Source organism: Suricata suricatta, chromosome 10, assembly GCF_006229205.1.
Source record: "Suricata suricatta isolate VVHF042 chromosome 10, meerkat_22Aug2017_6uvM2_HiC, whole genome shotgun sequence".
Taxonomy (NCBI): Eukaryota; Metazoa; Chordata; class Mammalia; order Carnivora; family Herpestidae; genus Suricata; species Suricata suricatta.
Window position 1 is genome coordinate 35,931,379 of NC_043709.1, and position 18,536 is coordinate 35,949,914.

General features: G+C 33.7%; 1 protein-coding gene across 8 annotated transcripts in view; it reads left to right on the forward strand.

Annotated features, from left to right (window-relative positions):
* PPFIA2 (PTPRF interacting protein alpha 2) overlaps positions 1-18,536 on the forward strand; it is a 463,512-nt gene that overhangs the window by 274,430 nt on the left and 170,546 nt on the right. For all 8 annotated transcript variants that reach the window (XM_029954962.1, XM_029954964.1, XM_029954965.1 and 5 more), the window contains 2 exons: positions 3,416-3,580; positions 9,599-9,673. In XM_029954962.1, coding sequence (XP_029810822.1) covers positions 3,416-3,580; positions 9,599-9,673 — 240 coding nt within the window. The remainder of the gene's footprint in view (positions 1-3,415; positions 3,581-9,598; positions 9,674-18,536) is intronic.

An 18,536-nucleotide genomic window follows, 5' to 3' on the forward strand; every position in this document is an offset into this window, starting at 1 on the left:
ATTATTAGTGCTATCTTATTGAGTTCCTCTTTATTTTTCACTTATTTAAGTTTGTAAGCTTCAAAGCTATAGTTTTTTGCTAGATTTGAACATTTTCGCCACATTCTTTAGGCTAGATAACTTACATTTATTTACTTCAACTTAGCAAGTAAGTATTCAACATATATTCTATAGAATATATTCCTAAGTACTGAGGAGTATTCAGGGTGTGTTAAGTTGTTAAGTCCTTAAGAAGTCTGTGTTAAGGAACACATTATTTGGTGTTATTATATAGATGGGAGTTTCTTATTGCATAAAGCAGCACAACCTAACTGTATTAATAAGAAGACATTAAGTAAGGAATATAAGAAATCTCTAAACATAGCTTCCATGCACAATGTCTAGGACCATATTTCTTAGGATTGTGGGTTTTCCTTACATTCCCAGACCCAGAAATATGCAGCCTCTGCTACCACCTGTGCCAACAAAGTGGACCCTCATGCCTAGTGAGTTTCCTCATCTGGCTCCCTTCAGCATCTGCCCTAATGTGGGCAGCTCTGGTTGGCTGACTCTTAAGTCACATGTCTGCCACCTAGTGGTTAAACATGCCTGAGAGATGTTTTTTTGAATCCAGTTTTGGGAAAATGACATTCAGAATGCAGAGAACTATCAAAGATGGAGGATATGTTCAAAAAATTTTGGGCAACCACAATTACCATGTCTCCACTGCAACTTTGTTGTACTCTTTCTATATTAAAATTGTAAACAGCAGCAATACTGATATGTTTCTATCCAACAACGCAACTATACTTAGACAAAAACAAAATCACCTTTTCTCAAAAAAGAAACTCCACGCATGTGGCTACATGATCAGGATTCTTCCATATGTACATTCTTGTTTTTATTAAAACTCAGTCGTATCTTAGTATTCTGTAACCTATGGACTACTTTAAACATTAATCAGAATCAAATATCCAATTCAAAATAGAGTAAAGGGAAGAATAATTTAATATACATTATGCATATATAACAAAAAGAAATAAGCCCCTTTCTCCAACTGGTCAAAAGGTCCTGCTGGCAATTATAAATCCAATACTAAACCCTGATTCCTGTACCTCTGTAGATAAACTGATGTGTATTCATCACTATCTCTAAGTACATAATTTTAGGATGATAGCATCCCAGGGTAGCACCCAGGGTAGGGATCTTCTTTGGATCTTTGAATCATTCTATGGGATCACCTTCTTCTGAATAACATGACAGTGTAGTGAAACCAGAACTGATGACATCAGTCAGCTGCATTACCCCTTCACTGTAAAATGTGGGGGGTTTGTGGGTTTGTGGTGAGAAGTAATGGTGTATATGATAACAAGACTATAAGCAAAAATCTTGATAAGATGGTACTGCTAGTAAAAGCATAGCCATTAAAGAAGGCAAATCCATATCCGTGGGGGGAAAACATTTATTATATTAAGAAAAGACACCTGCCCCTCCTTGATGAAAGGGATTTGATGTAATCAGCTTGCTTCAGGGTGACAAGCCTGGCCTCTAGGTGGACTGTTATCATGTCAGGGGTTCAAGATTGACCATTCAGCTGTGGTGCTAACCGTATCAACCTTAATGAGTAACCCATTTTGCCAGGCCAACGAATAACTTCTATCCCTGAAACCATGGTCACTTTCTTTATACCCATTCAGCAAATATTGTGGTGTCCAGAGAAATAGGCTGATATCCACGAGGTGAATCATTCTTGTTTAGCAGATTGTCAAAAGCCTGTGTAACAGTAATACAAAAGAATTAGTTCTAGTTCAGAGGTAATATACAAGAAATTTGGTATTCTCTTTTCCTATTACTGTTAACCGTGCTAAATGGTCACAGGTCCCTTTAGAGATCTTCTGATTAGCTACCACTTCATAAAAGACTACCCAAAATTTAATATCAGAAACAACATTTTACTGTACTCACAGACTCAATGGGTCAGGGATTAAGAAAGGGCACAGTGATGATGGGCCTTTTCTGCTCCATAATGTTTGGGCTCCCAGCTCTCATGACTTGATGGCTAGTGACAATGATATACTGGTAAATCATTTTTTTACCAGAAAAAAAACCCCAGTAATTTATAGTACTTGGAATTCCCATGTTTTCTTTATTTCCTTCCATCCCATTATCTTATATCGGCTTTTTCCCTTTTTTGTTTGAGTAACTTCTGCTTTATTTTATGTACACATTTGTTAGTCGATACTCTTCACTACCCTTCTGAAAATCTTTCCACAAAACTTCCTGGTCATGTATTGTTCTTCCCTGACCAAAATTTTAATAACTGAGAAGTTACCCAGCAGTTTTTTTTAAAGATATTTTTGTTTTTATCAGCAGAACTCCCTTATTAAACTAGACAAAGGTGAAGTACCAATTCACAAAACATTTAAAAAAATTTTTTAAGTTTATTTACTTATCCTGAGAGAGACAGGGATAGTATAAGTAGGAGAGGGACCTGGAGAGAGGGAGACAGAGAATCACAAGCAGGCTCTGCAATGTCAGCACAGAGCCTGATGAAGAATTCTAACTCACGAAACTGTGAGAACATGTCCTGAGCCAAAACCAGGACTTGGATACTTAACCGACTGAGCCACCCAACCACATATAATAAAAGTAAACTTTCTTTGAGAAATGTTCAGGTGAAGGTCTGAAACAGACTGAAACACTATTCACTGGATTTTCATGGCCCCAGAGGCTACTCTGGATGAATGTATGTTTCAGAGTAGACAATTTAAAAACTTCTTTTCCCCAAATAACTATTGCAAAATCTCAGTTACTGTATTCCAGTTGGTTGCATGTATTTTTCTCTTATGTAACCTAAGAATTAATTGTGAATAAAATCATTAGTGTTTTTCACTATGATTTTTATAGCAACATGTGATTATAACTATTACTATAATCACTATACAAATGTGATTATCACTACAATCACATTCAAAGCATTGTGATTATGCTCGTTTCCTTCAATTCAACAATTTTAAATGACCAAATGTATACTAAGTTAGTTTTGACTTCTAATACTCTTTTAACAAAATCATCGTCCATTGTGAGGTGTTCTTCAATAATTATTCTATTTGATCACACCTATTTTGTGTTCTATTTCTACTGAGCTCATGCTGAAATTATTAAATTTTATAAAAGGATGAATAAGAATTTACACTAACATTTTTTAAATGAGTGATTTTGTTGTATGATAGAGATGCAATTTTCTTTAATGCATTTTACGGACCCTGGTTTAGATTCAGGTTTGTGCTTCTTTGCTACTACCTGTGGGAAGATCAGGTTCTCATGAGATACTATATAAACCTGCCATCTTTTCAGGTAGAAGTCATTCAAAAGTAACTTGTGTTCATAAGATAATTGCATTTAGGGTAACTGCGTTTTCTGTTAAACCCAATAGCTGTTACTGGAGCACCTGGAATGCCTGGTGTCGCGACATGAGAGGTCGCTCAGAATGACGGTGGTCAAACGGCAAGCCCAGTCCCCCTCGGGAGTGTCCAGTGAAGTCGAGGTCCTCAAGGCACTGAAATCTTTGTTTGAGCACCACAAGGCCTTGGATGAAAAGGTATAGTATTTAGAAGCATTATACCAGGTTTATGTGTCAGTCATACCTCAATCAAGCTGAAATTAAAAAAAAAACTAAACTTCAGCTACCGATTTTAAGGAGTTCTAGTATTGACAGAGGATTTCAGGCTTCACTGTGCTTCTGTCGTCAGCGTCGAGCTCCCTGCCTTCATCCCTGACTCAGCCGACTCCTGACATAAATGAGTACAGAGACACACACCTGAATTACAGAAAAATCATTTTTATAAGTGCAACTGGATTATTGTGTGTATATCAGTAAGACTCACAACCCTGTTTTTTTTTTTTAAATACCACTGAATCTATGGCTTTTCAAGTTACACTTTTATTATGGTGCATTATGCCCCTAGTCCAGATGGCCATTTGAAATTTAATATTGTCATTCAGTCTCCCTCTCTCTTTCTCTCCTCCCACCCTCTCTCTGAAATGCATGTCTATGGATGCCAACCCAGGAGACCACTAACTGACAATTCAACATATCTTGAGGTGTAAATTGGATATACACTCTAACCTTTGGAGGTTTATATTAGAAGCATACATTTTTTTTGATCTCTAATATCTTAGTTTTGAATATATATTTTGAAGAGTCTCTGACCATAACAGCATAAGGCATCAGTGGAGAAAACCCGCTTTAGGTCTTTTTTAAAAAAGTGGAAATAATCTTCTCTTAGCTGTTACTCAAGAAACTTCTACTGACATAAATAAGCCAATATGATGATAATATCCTTTGGAGATTAGTAAGGCTTATCACATGATTTTAATTTTGTGAAATGTTAGAGAATTAACTTTTTTAAATTAATAAAGCTTAGGATTTTATAAAGTGGGAATTGGGGCACTTCATTAGAAAGTACCTGACAAGTTCTGAGAATTAAAATCCAAATGAGGGATTATTAGCCGGTTATATCTAGGTTTTAAGCACGCAGACACTTGTGCTCTAGTTAAAATTTATGTACATATATAGTTTTATCACTGGTCTTTCAGATGTTCTTAGGCCGGAGATTATGTGAAGTATGTGCATAAGGATAACTATAATTCTATTTCTAGATTGTTAAGAAAAAATTGTAGCTTATTTTCCATTTTAGCCATGAGAGGAAAGTAGTTTATGAATAATTTTGACTAAGATAGTAATTTATATTACATATAGATTCTTGATAAATATAGTATCACTAATATCAAATATCAATTAATCACTTAATATGGTTAATGTTTAAGTTCAGATTCCCCTTCTTACTACAAAAGTACATTGTTAAGAATTTTCAAGACTTCATATTTATGGATATTTGGCATGCAAAAATAGATAAGATATTCTCCTTACAACTGAGAAGTTCAAAGTTATTGCTAGAGATTCACATGTCAATAACAGGTTATGTTAAGAAATACTATATACAATACAATAGGGAGCCACAGGAAAAGTTGTGACTAATTCCACTTGAGAAAGTGATAAAAAGAAATTTAAGAATGTCTTCACAGAGGATATGACATTTGGTCTGAATATTAGAGAATGCGTAGGGTTTTTTTAAGCAGAGTAATGAAGATACTGATACAACAGGATCAGTATGTAAGATAACCCAGATGTATAAGAAGAACATGGCCTGCCCAGAGAAAGTGTAATAGTTTTGAATGTCTTGAATGAAAGTGCTTTGAGAATGTGTGATCATAGAAGTTCCCTCTAAATACTCCCATATCACTTGAGGGGTGTTTTATGAAAGAATGGATGCAAAGTAAACAGTATTTAAGGCAAATAACCTGATGGGTGTGAGTACATTTAAGAAGAAAATAGTTGTACAACTTAGACCAGACAAATAATTTACTATGTAGATGATCAGTGAGTTTAGCATAACTAAATTTAGGATTTTATACTATGGCGCTAGGAGCTATAATAGTATGTACTAACCCACCGGAAGTGCCATTGGTTAGTTCATAGGGAGCTGAACTGATTATCAGCTAAGTATTGTTGAACAGTTTAAAGGAAAAGTGTTATGAGCTTGGCTTCTAGAGTTGGACAGATAGGGACAAGTGACTTAACTTCTCTAAACATCTGTTTCCTCTTTTGAATGGAGAGCTAACAGTACTTAGCTCACAGAATTGCCATGAGGATTAAATGTGATCTGACACGCAAAACTCTTAGACAGTACTTAGCATATGACAAGTGCTCATTGAATGTTAATGAGTATTATTGTTAATTTGAGTAAATTTCAGCATGTGATAAAACTATCAAACTAAGATGTTGGTGTCACTGTTGATCCATGTGTTTGTTTTAAGTAGCATTTTATTTAGTTATTGAAGGACTAACCTGTGCATTCATAGACAGTCCCCTAAGAATAACTTATAGCTACTCAAGAGGCTAGGGAGGCTGGGGAGACAAATTACATTCTAATTTAGGTACTATGGATGTTATGTTATAATATAGAGAGATGATCAGAAGATTATGCAATTAGCCATTTCTTGAGGACAAGACACTACAAACTTTACTATACAGGGTATATGCACAAAGAACTAAACAATGTATAAAAAATGAGCGTAGCTCTGGACGATTACAATGACTGGCAGTCTTCATTATTAATGGCCCTATTTATACATACACTGAGTTGTAAAGTTGAATTTTCCTTATTAGCTAAGACTGACAATAACTTTGAATATCACTCTCCAGTATGTTTACCAATTTTGGGGGCTGGAGGAAATGATAAATATGCATGTGTTTTGCACCACTCAGATATCATTGACTTTTTTTTTCTTCTTTAAATGACATATTGGATAGGCCTGGGGAATATAAGCAAAAAAAACCCATAGTAAATATATGTGCACTTCATATATATTTCTGTGATCTAATATCATATTGCCAAAATGGGATTTGAATTTCTGGTCTAAGGTGATCTCTTTACAATGTTTTCTGTTATAAGACTGATCATTCCAAAATGAAACCTTACCATACTTTACTTTTAGTTTGGAATCACCAAAGTTTTTCTTCATCCTGAGACACATTTGTTATTTGGGGGGAATTGTTTTGTTTTAAATCCTCAGGGACAAAATCTCTGTAGCCTTGAAACATCTTTTGGGGAAAAATTCTTTAGTCATTTTTCATACCATTATGAAGAAAATTGATATAATAGATGCAATTAGAAATTTAAAAAATCTAGGTGTACATAAATATTTTAGAGGTTATACTATAGTTTTATAAATAAAAAATCAACAAGTATGAACTAAAAGACTCTACAAACAATGGATTAGTTGAATGTGGTTAAATAGTAAAAAGTCAGAAAAGTTTACGTATAGAGATAAGGATATCACCTGTGTACTTACATATAGGGAAAAAAATAAAATTATAATATTTTATGTCATATTAATTATGCCTAGATAGTTCCACAAGCACACCAAATCCAACAAGGAAAATAAAGGTAATTATGTCATTCTGCTGGTGCTGTGCTTAGCTGAGCAGAGCAAAAAGCTAAAAGCCTTCTCAGAGATAATATATTTTTCCTACTAATACAGTTTCAGCTATGTAGACAAGATAAAATGTTAGGATTTTTTATGCCTTCGAAAAGTTACTCTTTTGGATCCTACCTTTTTTTTTTGTCTTATTCAGTTTAGCAGAAATTAGTACAAGATGAATTAAATACAGAGAATAATTTATCATAATATAAACATGATTAATACATTTATATCATTATGTATTGATATTTACCACACCAGTTTTTACATTTACAACTACTTCAAAATATATTCAGAAATAAAATTTTTATTTTCTTGTAGAGACAGCTTTAGATTCACTACTTTGTGGGTAATATAATAGCAAGCTGTAGAAACCATTCTAAATTTATTGAGGGGTTATTCTATTTTCAAGTTGTTTGATAAGCATAATTATCTTTACCCCTTGAAGACTCACTATAATGAGAATTAAAATGCTTAACTTTTGGTAAATAAGAACCATATTAGAACAATTTTTGTGATTATCAGTTTAGCAAAGAAAGGAAGATATTTTAACCTACAGGATAGCCAGGTTTCAGCCATTCTTTAAATGATTTGAAGGACTCTTTTAGAAACATTCCAGTGAATCAGTATGTCTTAAAATAGGACGTCTAACCTCTTCACAGCAGTGTACATGTGATAGGATCAATGTTGCATAGACTGAGATTGTTAACTTACATTTTGACAACTTCATATTGCTGTTCTATTAACTAAGATTATAAGACCTTTCCCAATCAGAACACCCATATTTTATAGTTGGTATTTTAGGAAATGGATATAAGACTTGACCATCAACCCTGTTCAATATCAAGCACGTCTACCACGATTTTTGTTGATATCTGCATTCCACATATCAGCAATCCTCCTTATTTTTAGCCTTCAGATATTTGCTTCTTTTACATCTATCCAGGCTGCTCATAATATATGAGTATTCCCCAGGTCAGCTCATCAAAGACTTCCTTTCAAGTAGCTCTTGTTCAGTTGTTAATTACTGTTAGTTTTATGCATTTTAATGAACAATTGGATATTTGTCAAAGAGCACTGGTATGTACCAGTCCATCTAGCACACCTAAATATCATTAGAGATCCTGTGTAATTAATTATCTATGATATCAAATAGCAATTTATGTACTTATTACTGATTTTTAGAGAATTTGAGCATAACTAAATATAATTCATATTAAACTCCTGTCAGATAGTTATTCTTTCTTACTCAAGATACATTTCAGGACTGAAGTGCAACCAACCACCTGAATATGTATCAGTCATCATTACACAGCACAAAAATATAATTGATATTTTTAAAGAATTCTAATTAGATTCCAGATTAATAGGATATTACTGGGGTTTTTTTGTCTGTTGGCTAATTGGAAAATAATGTTATAATTCAATTTTAATTGTTATGTGAACTTTTAAAATATATTTTATATATTTAACCTATATTCCCACTTAAATCTTATCTTTTTAAAAAAGGAAAATGTGATTCATTAAAAACACTGTCAATATATTAATAAAATTAGAGCTTATAAAAATATATATTAAAATACATATTAACTACACCAATACTGTAACAGTCCCATGGAAAAAAAATCTGTTAGCTCATAATCAAAAATTCACCATAAATTACATCTTAAGTTAAAGAACTATGTATTTTGTTGATGCTTTTCTAAGGAAAATTAAGTCACTGTAGACATTCATTATAATTCCAATTAAATCTGAATTCAATTTAATTCATTCAAATTCCTTTCTCTGAATTCCTTAAATTTTTACATGATAAAAATACCTATTTTTTTCAATATATGTAATATAGAGCATATCTAAAGATCTGAACTGATAGTAACTAAAACAATTTTAGAAGTTCTAAGAGAGCAAGAATTTAAAACCACTTCTTTGCGTTCATTTATTAATGAAACATTTGTAAATCATAATTATTTTCAAATCATAAATATTTCAAACTAAATGTGCAGAGTATTCACTTCCATAAAAGATGATGGCTTAACCTTTGGTATCAGGAAGTTAGTTAGGAATTCCAGGATAATCAAGTAGTTTCCAACCCCTCAGTTATAATATAAACCTCCGATTAGTACAACTTTATGAGCAATAGACAACATTTCTTTATCTGAAAATCTTTATGAATTTATTCATACCAAATGAATCTCACATATTAGTTTTTAAAGAGTAGAAAAAAGTTTTTGCCTATGTCTCATACTTAATCAATGAGTCTTTTTCAGGTGAATTCATAATATATTTTTGAACTCTGCCTCCACTTATGAGTCAGAATTAAAAATAAGCAGGTCTGTCTCTTTCCCCATTGTAAATTCTGTCATTGAGACACTAAAATGACTTGCTTATAAGGAAATACCTTGATATAGAGATGCTATAAGGTGACAATGTATTCACAGTATTTATGAGCACTTGGGGCTATAAATAAAAATTTGCCAAATGCAACTGTCTTGGATAATGTTAATGATGGATTCAGCACAGTTTAACATGTATGGGATGTACATTACTGCACATATTTTGGTTTTTCTTCTAGGTAAGGGAGCGACTGAGGGTTTCTTTAGAAAGAGTCTCTGCACTGGAAGAAGAACTAGCTGCTGCTAATCAGGAGGTAACATACCAAACTTTCTCCTCTTTCGAGGTGTAATATCACTAACATTATAGCCCTTGTGTTTCACGTCACTTTTATTAAAACTGTCACAAAAAATAAATTACATTCTGTATGTGCCACTGAACAAGGTGTGTTGAAACTATTTGCCAGAGTCATGTTTTCTGATTTCTGGTGCTTCAGATCTGTCACTTAAAGATGAAAAGAAAATTATTAAGCACTAGAGACAAAGTGGCTTAGAAAGATTCTACAGTGAGAATGCCAGTCCTTTCAAAGAGTAACGCCCAGCTCCAAAATTGGAAAACATGTCAGATATCTGTTAAACTTAGACAATTGTTAAGTTCTTGGAGACATAAACATACTTCCCTTAAGGTTCTTATTACTCTTATCTTCTAAAAGCATCATGCCCATGTTTAGTGGCATCATTAAATCCACTTCTCTTGCTCTCATTCATGACTAAGGTATTATAACCATCTCTGAGATCTAAAACCTTTTTTTTTTAGACAAATTGACTTATTTTGGTTATTAGTACACAGTAACTTGGGTCATTATATATCTTTAAAAGGATACACTAACATGTATAAACTATATAAACAATAATCTGTGTAGGCCACTAAAACAACCCCATCTCTTTCTAAGAGAGAGAATACTTATAAGACCATTTATAAGGCTACTTTTCGCTCCAGAAATTTATTCCAGTAAGGTAATATTGGTGTTGCTAGTTGGACATACTAAAATAATTCTACAAAATCTTCTTACTTTTAAATAAATATGTGGGAGGCTAACATCATTAATTATAAGTATTATCAAGGCATTCTTACTAAAAGAATGTTTGCATTTATATTACACATGAATACACATTTGTAAGCCATGTTAAAAATTTCATCTAGAGCAAATCACCTTGTTGTTTAAAATAAGCTAAACCAAATAAACAAGTTTAAAGTTTGCCTTTGTTTGTTCTGGGTTTAACAATTTAAACTTCAGAAAAAGTAGACTTTTAACTGCAGAGAAAATCAGTTGCATGTCAACTAAATGCTAGTAGTGTTAAAAACATCAATGGTGGCATAATAGTTAAAAATTAAATAGACAAAGCTTTTTGGTGACCAGATCAGCTTAGTAAACTGGATGGCTTTAAATAAACAAACAACAAAACAAACATATAAAACAAAGGGAAATGGGAGATTGGTACATCTTAGTCATCATAGAAGAAAAGAACCTTTGAACTAATAGATGATGACAAGAAGTACTCACTAAAGAGAAAGAATAGGTTTGACCTACAAAGCAGGTATATGCATCCCTGGAACATCCAGAGAGAAAATATTAAATGTTTATTTATTTTGTTTTTTATCATTGTTAATTCTGATTTTCATGTATGTTTAAAAGTACATTTATTTTGGGTACATCTCTCAAAATATTTTACCGATAAGGGTAAAGAAACAAAAGCTTCGGCAACTACTAATATAAAAGCCTTGCTTACCGTGCACTCATAAAGCTTCTCACTGTCATAAACAAAAGTGAGGTGAGACCCCCTTGGCCAAAGTATGTACACTGCAATAAAAATATCCCTCAAGTTCAAGTAAGGCTCTGAAAATTAGCTCCAGAAATGGCAACTGAATAATTCAATGAGATATAAAAGGGGAGAACAACACTTGAGGGAACCAAAGTGGAGGAAGGACTTGACGGTTGTGTTAGACATTTTAGCCTCAAGTGTTATTGTAGTCTAGGGGTGCCTGGTCAGTTGAGCATCTGACTTTGGCTCAGGTCACGATCTCACAGTCCCTGGGTTTGAACCCTGCGTTGGGCTCTATGCTGACAGCTAGCTCAGAGCCTGGAGCCTGCTTCAGATTCTGCGTCTCCCTCTCTCTCTGACCCTCCCCTGCTTGCTCTTGGTCTCTCTCTCAAAATAAAGACATAAAATTTTTTAAAAAATATTTTATTGTAGTCTCTTACAGGCAGCATGGTCCTTTGATCCTTGTATGTAGATTAAATATATTTTAAATCATTAACATTATTCTACAGTTACGGTAGCCCTTCTGAATGCTTTTTGTTTTGTTTTAAATAATTTGTATGAGAGGAGAAGAATTGTATGCTCATTAGTAAGTTCAATAGATTTTCTTTTGGTTGTTGATTTTTATTAACTTTCAGGTGGCTTACCCAGAATCCCACATACCCATGGATGGGGAAAGGTTTAGAAAAGTTATCTTAGTTTTCTAACAATAAATTGTTTGTAAATAATTAATGATTTTAAGAGAGAATGCATGGGGGAAAACCAACCTGTACTTCATAATGAAATGCATATTTCATTATGAAAATAAAAAATAAAGACAGAAATCAGAAGACACCTACATTGTGAGTTCTTAGAATGCAGTTGGTACATGAAATCTATTATAAGCAAGGCACCATGTATTGATGATAAAAAAAACACTGAGAAATCTGACAAAATAAGTTTGGAAAAAATTTATACTATTGGTAGCTTTAGAAAGAGGAGCTAGATAAAGTTTAATATTAGAAGAAGTAACTGAGGAAAATATTTTAGAAAATAAAGGACATTTTTTACATATAAAAAAAAAGAACTATTTAAGAAGACATCCTTAGGAACCAAACAAAAATATGTAACACACACAGAAACAATCAGGTACTAGAACAAAACTCTGCATATGGTTAAATGAGCACAACTTTGGGGAAAATTTCATTTGATGCTTCAGTTTTAAAATCAAAATTAAAATACACTTACAAGTGCCCCTTATAATTCAATCTATGCATCTCCTGAGTTCATATAGCAAGTTTGACAAATGAGAATACTGTATTATTAGAATCTGTTTGATTCCTAAGTTTCTGGTAGTGATAATAACCATCCAGATAGCAATGAATTTATCCACACATTTCCCTGAATTATTTCAGTTCCAAAATTCAGAAGAGAGAAGTCAGCAGAGGTTAAGACTACAAGTGATACCTTGATATATTCATACATATACATGTCTATGTAGTCTGAGAAGATGATAGAATGGAGTTTATTCTGTCATCATTATATTACACACACATATCAGCAGAATAATCCTGGAAATTCGGTACTGCTATTATTTTATAGATGAATCTAAAAAGCTTATGTCTCCTAATATGCCATTCTCTCCTACTAGAAAATGTTCTTATCTCTGAATTTGTCTTAACTCTCCGTATTCAGGCAGTTCCAATCCCTACATTTAACTGTGACTTTAATCTACCCCACATTCATTTACTCCCTTCTTTTCACATATGCATTAAAACCACTATAGTTCTGATCTTCATAAGTTCTCACCTGGAGTGTTACAATAGATTTTTATTTATTCTTGCCTCCTCTTTCTGGTATAATTCTCCAAGGTTAAACCTGCTAAGCAAAGCTCTAATCATAGTGATGATTTTTCCAATATTTTCCATATTTCCAACATGTAATATATATGTATATGTAACATATACCATATTAATATATTAATAACATAATGATATACTGTATTACCATGTTAATAAAATAAAGATATATCAAGAATCTCTTCAATGGTGCTAACCTACCAATCTAGCTCTAATCCCACTACCCTTACTGCCCTGACTGAGTCATTCTAAGGTCTTGTTAAAATATAGTATTCCCTCTTTTTGAAATCAACCAACATTTTTTCTGCATCTAATGCTAATGTCTCTCTTGGAATGCTTCCACAACCCTAATTCACACACTGAAACCATATTTCCCCATTTAAACTCAAGTTCAAACACTACCTTTTTAATGAAATATTTTATGATTTCTTGCCAACAGTCATCACCCCTTAGTTTAAATTGCTAAAGCTCATTGCTTCAGCATTTATTATGACTGCTCAGCAACTATTGGGGTTAATTATATATCTGTCTAAGCCTAAGTTGTTAGTTCCCTGACGATGTGGACTGCATCTTGTTCATTTGTATTTATTGTATTCACCACAGTGATAACGAACCTCATAATTAATATATATTTGTCAAATTTCATTCTGTAGAGTTCTAACTAGTGTTGCCACATTGTTCCTTTGCTATTTTTTTAATATTAAAGTTTAAATAACCTTAAGCATGCTCAATAAACCGCAGTGTATTGATTATATGCATTAAATGAACAAGATGTTTGTCTTTCCAATTACACTTATTGAGTAACCGCCAAGTACAGAAAACTCTGAGTCTCTGACAGAAATAGTAGGAAAAAAATAAAATGATAAGTAAAACATAATGCAAATTTTCATGCAGTTTGCCCTCAAATGATGAAGACAAACATATAAACATAAGTAAGATATAATGTCATGCAAAACTAAATAAATGAAAAAATAGAGACCCAAAAAGCAGAGAGAACGGTGTTTATTCTGAACTAAAGGATCAGAGAAGAAAAACTATGATTTGGCTTTAAAACTGAGGGAAAATATCTTAAGCTGAGCAGAGTATAAGGGGAAAAAATTGGCTGTTTCAAAGGATGATGTTTTGTTGGTAAGAATTTGGGCGTGAAAAGGTGTGGCAGCAGAAAGTGGGATGGTGGAGAGGACTCAATTTCAGAGGGCCCTGAATGCCACACCCAAAGTGTGGAATTCATACTTTATGAAATGAGAAAGTATTGAAGGCTTTGTTTTGATTTTGTTTTGTTTTGTTTTGGTAAAGTGAAAACCACTGAAAGTATCTTCATTTCTTATTTTTATTTTTTGTAAAGTGTTAGGTTAGAGTGGAGTAGAGCTCAAAAGTTGACATGATTGGCATGGCTGGCCTATGTAATTATCTGCCGTGTGATTTTGATCATGACACCTCAAATCAACACACATTGAATGGGCATCTTCTGTTTGCCAGGCAATGAATTAAGTACTAGTTATCAATATATTAATAAAACTCAGACATTAATATATCAGTAGTTCTTTCAAATATAGGAAATAGACATATTATAAAGAAATTATAGTGAGAAGTTATTATTTAGGAGTAAGTATGGAGTTTCAGTTTGGGAATATGAAAAAAGTTCTGAAGATGGAGGGTGGTATAACAATGGCCTAACAATGTAATCACCCTTAATATCACTAAACTTTACACTTAAGAATGGTTAAAATGTACATTCTATGTTATATACAGCTTACCACAATAAGAAATTAATTATAATACAATATGACTAATGTGAAAATGAGAGTGAGTGCAAGGGTTTATAATATTCCAAAACAGACTAACCAGTTGGATGGGCATAAAGGAGGAAAAGAAGATGGTGTTAGAAACGTTTTCCTAGAGAAATTTTGCCATTTGCAACAACATGGATGAATCTTGAGGCATTACACTAAGTGAAACAAGTTAGACAAAGAAATACTGAATGACCCTATGTATATGTGTAGAATTTTAAAATGTCAAGCCCATGGAAACAGAGGAGATTGGTGGTTGGCCAGGCTGGAGGGTGGGAGAAATGAGGAGAGGTTTGTCAAGGATACAAACTTTCAGTTTTAAGGAATAAGATAAAGGGATCTAATGTACACCATGGTGACTATAGTTAATGATACTGTATTATATACTTAAACTTTGCTGAAACAGGAGATGTTAAATGTTTTCACCACCAACAACTAAATAATGGTAATTATGTGAAGTGATGGATGTATTAACTAACCTTATTGTAGTAAACATTCCAAAATATATACATATATCAAATTACTGCTTTGTATGCCTTAAACTTACACAGTGTTATTTGTCAATTGTATCTCACTAAAAGCTGGAAAGATATTTCAAAATCTTCCTAGAGGGAAAGAAAAATTACTTAGAATTTGAAGGGTGACTTTAAAGACCTTACCAGATGGACTTGGAGGAAAAGAAGGGAAGCAGGCAGGAGGAGGGATGGGGACTAGGCTGCAGAAAATGGGCACGTCTGAGTGGGGATGGCTGGAGCCTGGGCTTCCTTTATAGGCAACGGTGAGTCAACGAAGAGTTATTAAGGCAAGAAGAAATGTGGTCACGTTTTCAGTTTTGCAGACCATTGGTACCTCCAAAAATTAAAGGTAAAAAAATATATGATAACCAAAGTACCATGTTTATAGTCCAGATTTTGAAAACTCACTATGATTTTTTGAAAGAAACAAGGGACTAGTATCAAAAAATACTGAACTGTATAGAATGGAGGTATTACCAAGTCTGGCAGTTTTTATGTTCTTTTAGTAATGGAAAATAATATAAATTAAAGAATCAAAGCAATGCTGTAAATAAATATATATACATAATAAAATTTGCTGTCACTTTATGCCTCTTTGAATAGACCCACTTAGGTAGATTGTATTGTTAGTGCTGAATACATTTTCCAGGCCATCGTCCTCAAATAGTGAGTTCAAGTTATTTAGACACAGAAAATACAATAAAGCCTTTATTTCTTGCAGAGTATTTTTGTTACTGCTTAAAATGGGAAAACCACCACACACACACACACACACACACACACACACACACAAATGTACAATAAAGGGAAGTGCAAAGAAGAATAAATAGATTACTTCCTAACAATGTGTCCCCTTTTAGCAGAAGCCCATATAGTCTTAAAATTATTTAATTAAATAAGACAAAATGGGTTCTTTAGAAGCTACAGTAAAAACTCAATTGACAGACTAATTTCCACTGAAAATATAGGTGTGCTTATTTTAAAAGCTTTTCTACATGATTGCATTATACATAAAAAGAACTGGCACGTTGAATTGCAGGCTGAACTATATTTTTTTATATTGCTTTCATTTGGTGTTTGTGTATTCCAAGCAGTGAATTTACCAACTTTCAATTAGAATTTTCTTAAGGAAATTAGCATTTCATTTCACTTCATCTGTAACCAGCCTTATGCTGGGAGTCTAATTTCCTAAGGGAAAATCAAAGAACTTTTATGGGCAAATCAAGTATCATTTGCATTCAGAATTTTAGATCAGAATGGTGAGAGGAGCTAGAGGCAGCAAGTTCACTTTTGGGGAACTTACAGGACCATGGACTATGGCCATTGCTTTAAATACATTACACCATTAATTCATCAAAATGATGTATTGGGTTGGGATAATAACCCAGTACTCTAGAATCCATGGAAATGAATGCAAACAGTGAAGAGATGCATGTAAAGGTAAAACCTACCTTAAAAGGCAAATAAAAGTCTGGGAAGGAGCAATGAAAGATGTGAGACTCAACTAAGTCTAGAGTTAATGAAGCAAAAGAGGGGCGCCTGGGTGGCTCAGTTGGTTGGGTGTCAACTTCAGTTCAGGTGATGATTTCACGGTCTGTGAGTTTGAGCCCAGTATCAGACTCTGTGCTGACAGCTCAGAACCTGGAGCCTACTTTCGATTCTGTTTCTCCCTCTCTCTCTCTGCCCCTCCCTTGCTCACTCTCTGTCTCTCAAAAATAAATAAGCATTAAAAATCTTTTTAATGAAGCAAAACGATAGAAAAAGAGAAAGAGAGAAAGAGTTTTAAGTATGGAGATTGGAGATGGCCAACACTTTCAAATGTCTCATGAAGACATAAAAGAGTATGTCTAATATGAGGTGATCAGATTTACAAGTAGGTCTCTGGAAATGTTTGCAAAGACAGTTTCAATAAAATATAATGGAAGGAGAATAGCTGTGATGGAAAGAATTTATGAGTCAATTAGAAGTTTAGAAATGAAGATGGTAAGTAATATTCTTTTGAGAAGTTTGGCAAAGGAGAGAGGAAGTTAAAAGCCAAAAAGGTAGACAATATTGAGAGATAACCTATTGAAAATGCTTTCAGCCAAGGAAGAAATGAAGGAGAAGCAATTTTTGGTGGGCACCCACAGTACAGGATGGGCATGGTTTCAAGATTGACTGTAGGTAGTAGAACTCATTCCTCTGAGAAATGGAGAAAGGAGAATGGAATATGTAGTGTAGAAATGAATGAGGAGTTTGATTTGGAGGGAAAAGAAAACATAGACTTTATCAGAGATATTTTTCACAGGGAAATAAGGTTTCTCTGCTAAGGGAGGTGGGAACAGAGATACTTTTTATGAGCTTAAGTAAAAAGAAAATAAGACAATGTGAATATGGGAAGGAGCCAGTAAGACTAAACAAGGAAGGGGTACCTAGGTGGCTCAGTTGGTTAACTATCTGACTCTTGATTTTGGCTCAGGTCATGATTTCACAGTTGGTGAGATTGAGCCTTGTCTTGGGCTCCAGCTGACAGCACAGAGCCTGCTTGGGATTCTCTCTTTCCCTGTCTCTCTGTCCCTCCCCTACTCGTACTCTCATGCTCTCGTGCTCTCGTGCTCTCTCTCTCTCTCTCAAATCAATAAACATCTTTAAAAAAAAAAAGATTAAACAAGGAAAATCTCTCAGGGGAGAGTCTCATTGAGTTCCCTGGCAACTTTGAATAAATCCAGAAGTGAAATGCTTTTCTGAAACTTGACAAGGGTAAAAATCGAGAAGCTTCTAAAATCCTTGAGCAACTTAGCTACATTTACATAGTTGGAAAGAAATTTGTAGCTGAAAATGATCCAGAATAATGTGGAAAGTGAGAGAGCTTTAGTAAAGAAATTTGCTTTGGGGGAACTGATAGCAATACTCATCTAAAGTTATGTGATCATTTATTTGCAGACTTAATGAAATACCAAGCCATTTTCCTCTTTAAATTAAAGCTGTCATTTCTGTGAGCAGAAAGCTCCAGATGTAGAACTAAGAGACCACTGCAAAAGTTCTTGAGTTATTTCAGAATCATAAAATGGATCATTATTTATCTCAATAAACACTGCCTACTCCTTGTTTTTTGGTTCTTTTCATTCTCTTTCCCGGTTCCATGAGATGAAAGTCTGTTACTCTCTTTATAAAAATGATTAATCTGACAACAGCCTTCTAATTTCCTGCATGTTTATGTATTCCAAACAGCCTAAT